The 2,969-nt window shown below is 32.2% G+C and overlaps 1 protein-coding gene across 1 annotated transcript; it reads right to left on the bottom strand.

Moving 5' to 3' along the window:
* Positions 1 to 2,275: 2,275 nt before the first annotated feature.
* On the bottom strand, positions 2,276 to 2,969 carry LOC107485028 (abscisic acid receptor PYL4; the record flags this gene model as incomplete). Its single annotated transcript, XM_016105565.3, is given in 2 exon segments — positions 2,276 to 2,397; positions 2,505 to 2,969. A coding segment is annotated over 1 exon segment (454 nt), but the record flags the coding sequence as incomplete, so codon positions are not given.

The raw sequence follows: 2,969 nt of genomic DNA, 5'->3' as shown, positions 1-2,969 counted from the left end.
CCACTTGCTCAGCAAGTTGCATAAACCGACGATGTTGCTGAGCGATTATTAAATCAAATAACAAAACTAACCAATGCTAGTCGCCATAGACATTTTCTTTTCATTACTATACAGTATACACTAACATTTAAACCAATATGTCTCACCAACATTATTATTATTATTTATTATATATATTATTTCTTTTCTTTAATATATGCTGCAACTTGCATGTCCTTTCCTGTCCGTATGCTAAAATTTATATTATAATGCACTGGATTGGAACTTAGGGAATATGCATATATTAATTTGAGTTGACAAACCAAGAAAAGTCATGTATGTTACAGCTAAATACAGCTAGCTATATATATAATAACAACATGTAGGGTGAATGTTATTGATCAGTATTGATCTATAACTTTCTTGTTTTGAGTAATATTAGTCATGTAATAATTAATTAAGGAAGACATGCATATATGAAATAAAGGGGTGAAGAAAATTTTAAGATGATGCCATTCTAATAATAACACTACTTCAAAAGAAAAATTATTAAAAAAAGTTATTAAAGGTTAATATTTTTTATTTATATTAGTCAATACTTAACTAATATTTTATTTTTTATATTATCAGAATTTAAAATTTAGAATTTAAAATTTAAAATTTAGTATTAATGATTTAGAGTATTGAGTAAGTAGTATTGACTAAAATAAATAAATTTTATTGGCTATGGAGTATTATTTAAAATTATATATTTACAAAACTAGATAAACTTATTATTATTATGGACATAGATAAAAGAAGATTTGATTGGTAATAAATTACTTTGTACTAGATTAATGCAATTAGCGTTCATATTCATATATAATATATGCTAATGTCAATGTTGTAGACCAAATAATAGCACCAACAAAATATTGAGAAGAAAGAAAGAGGGTTGAAACTAACAAATATCTAGTGTAAGTTTACTCTATTGATCTCAGTAAAAATCCGAAGTCCTAATTAATAACTAAGGTCCACCTTGGTATAAACCAACTGTAATTTTTCCCAAGCAAAATAGCAATACTTCGCAGTACAGTTCACAACATATATAATAAATTAATAATGGCCACACTAATTTTATATATAGTTACTCCTCAAAAAAGAATAATTTCATAAAATATATTTAAATAAACTCCTCTAAATTGATCAAACCAATTGATACATAATTATCATCTACAATGAATTTCACTTTTTAATAGTAGTAACTAATTAGTCTTGATATTTAATTTCACACTGTCAACATAAATAATAAACATTATGCATTGTAAAAATATTATGAATAATAGAGAACAGTTAAATAATAATATAAGATTCTTTTACAGTATAGTAATGCATGAATCTTAGTTTTATTGACTTGTAGTACTACAAAATTTGCCTTAGAAACTAGATAATAGAACAAGCTAATCAATAGGCAGTAAGCATACATGGAAAAAATATAAAAAGTAACCAGAAACTAAGTAGTGAATGCACACATATCATATCCATTTTCCAACTTGCATCACAAAATGCACAAAATTATAGCCATATATCCTCACATAGTAACTTCAAATCCTTGAGACTTTTCGCATTTCAAGTAGACTTCCTCATTCTTCTTTATTTTTTTTATGTGGGACTAACTTGGATACTCCTCACACTTGTAACACTAACAATCTTTTTCTCAAGTGTTCCTGCTAGCTCTTCCACCACATACCGCCTGGACCACCTTTGCCGAGGAGACTTCAAGAAGGAATCAAGTGAGAGAACATAAGATGAGAAGACACTACACCCAACTAAAAACCTTAAGATGTCAAGTTAATGGGTCTCTCATCTTATAAATTCTTCACTCTTTCTTACTTTTTTTTATGTGGAACTAACTTCGACACTTCTTATACTTGCAACACTAACAATTATATTGTAGATAATAAATATATTACAAAAGACAAGAATTTAAAAGATTAAACAAAGATAACTATTTATATAAAGATGATAGTTATTAAGACGTGAATATAACTACATATAGTCTGAATTAGTGTTTATAAATTATAAGAACGAGTACCCTTCTGTTTCCGCACACTATTTTAACTTTGATGAATGTATGCAGGCACAATACATATAATATTATAAAAATGTTTAAAATTAAGAAAGAAAACCTATCCATTCTAATAATCTTTCTCTATAATTTATCATTTTTCTACAATATTTGACTGATATTTCTAAATGAAGGTCATAGAAGTTAATCTCTTACGAATTTACAAAAAGTTGATTCAAAGAATACAGCTGGAACACAAACACACCCTTGTTCTTCATTCACTCTCACTTTATTTCTCAACAAAGGGAAAAAACAAAACTGAGCAGAAGACAGAAGCTGTTTTCTCCCTCTGAAGCGATAAAACTCCTAACCTACAATAATAATAATAATAATAATAATAATAATAATAATAATACGTAAAATATAAATGAAAGATAACTAGAAGAAGAAGGAGGGAAAATTAGAGCAGAAAAATTACGAAGAGACGAGTTATCGTTGATATTGCGATCTCGTTCTTCCCAAATTCTCGGCAAATCTCGCGAGAGATTGAAGGTTACACCGAAGAATGGTGTCAACGAAAACGCGCGTGTCCTCGGAGGTGTTCCCGGGCGGTACGTCCACCACATAAGACTCCACGACCACCGTACCTTCATCGACGTCGCGGTTGGCGGATCGGCGGTGGAGAGTTGTGACGGAGCGGTAGTTGGAGAGGCGGTGGTCGCCGCCAACCATGCTGAAGGCGATTACGTGGCGGCGGTCATCGAGGAGGTCGAGGCGCTCTGTGCTGACGGCGGCGGGGAGGCCGGAGACCACGCGGACCTCGCGGAGGGATCCTACGGCGGCGCCGTCACCTAGGACGAGGTGGCAGGTCTTGACGAAATGCTTGTAGGCTTGGGGGTTATCGAAGCGGCGAACGATGGACCACACGGTGGGAAGAGGGGCG

This window comes from Arachis duranensis, chromosome 4, assembly GCF_000817695.3.
Source record: "Arachis duranensis cultivar V14167 chromosome 4, aradu.V14167.gnm2.J7QH, whole genome shotgun sequence".
Lineage (NCBI taxonomy): Eukaryota > Viridiplantae > Streptophyta > Magnoliopsida > Fabales > Fabaceae > Arachis > Arachis duranensis.
This window is presented reverse-complemented; position numbering and strand designations above follow the sequence as displayed.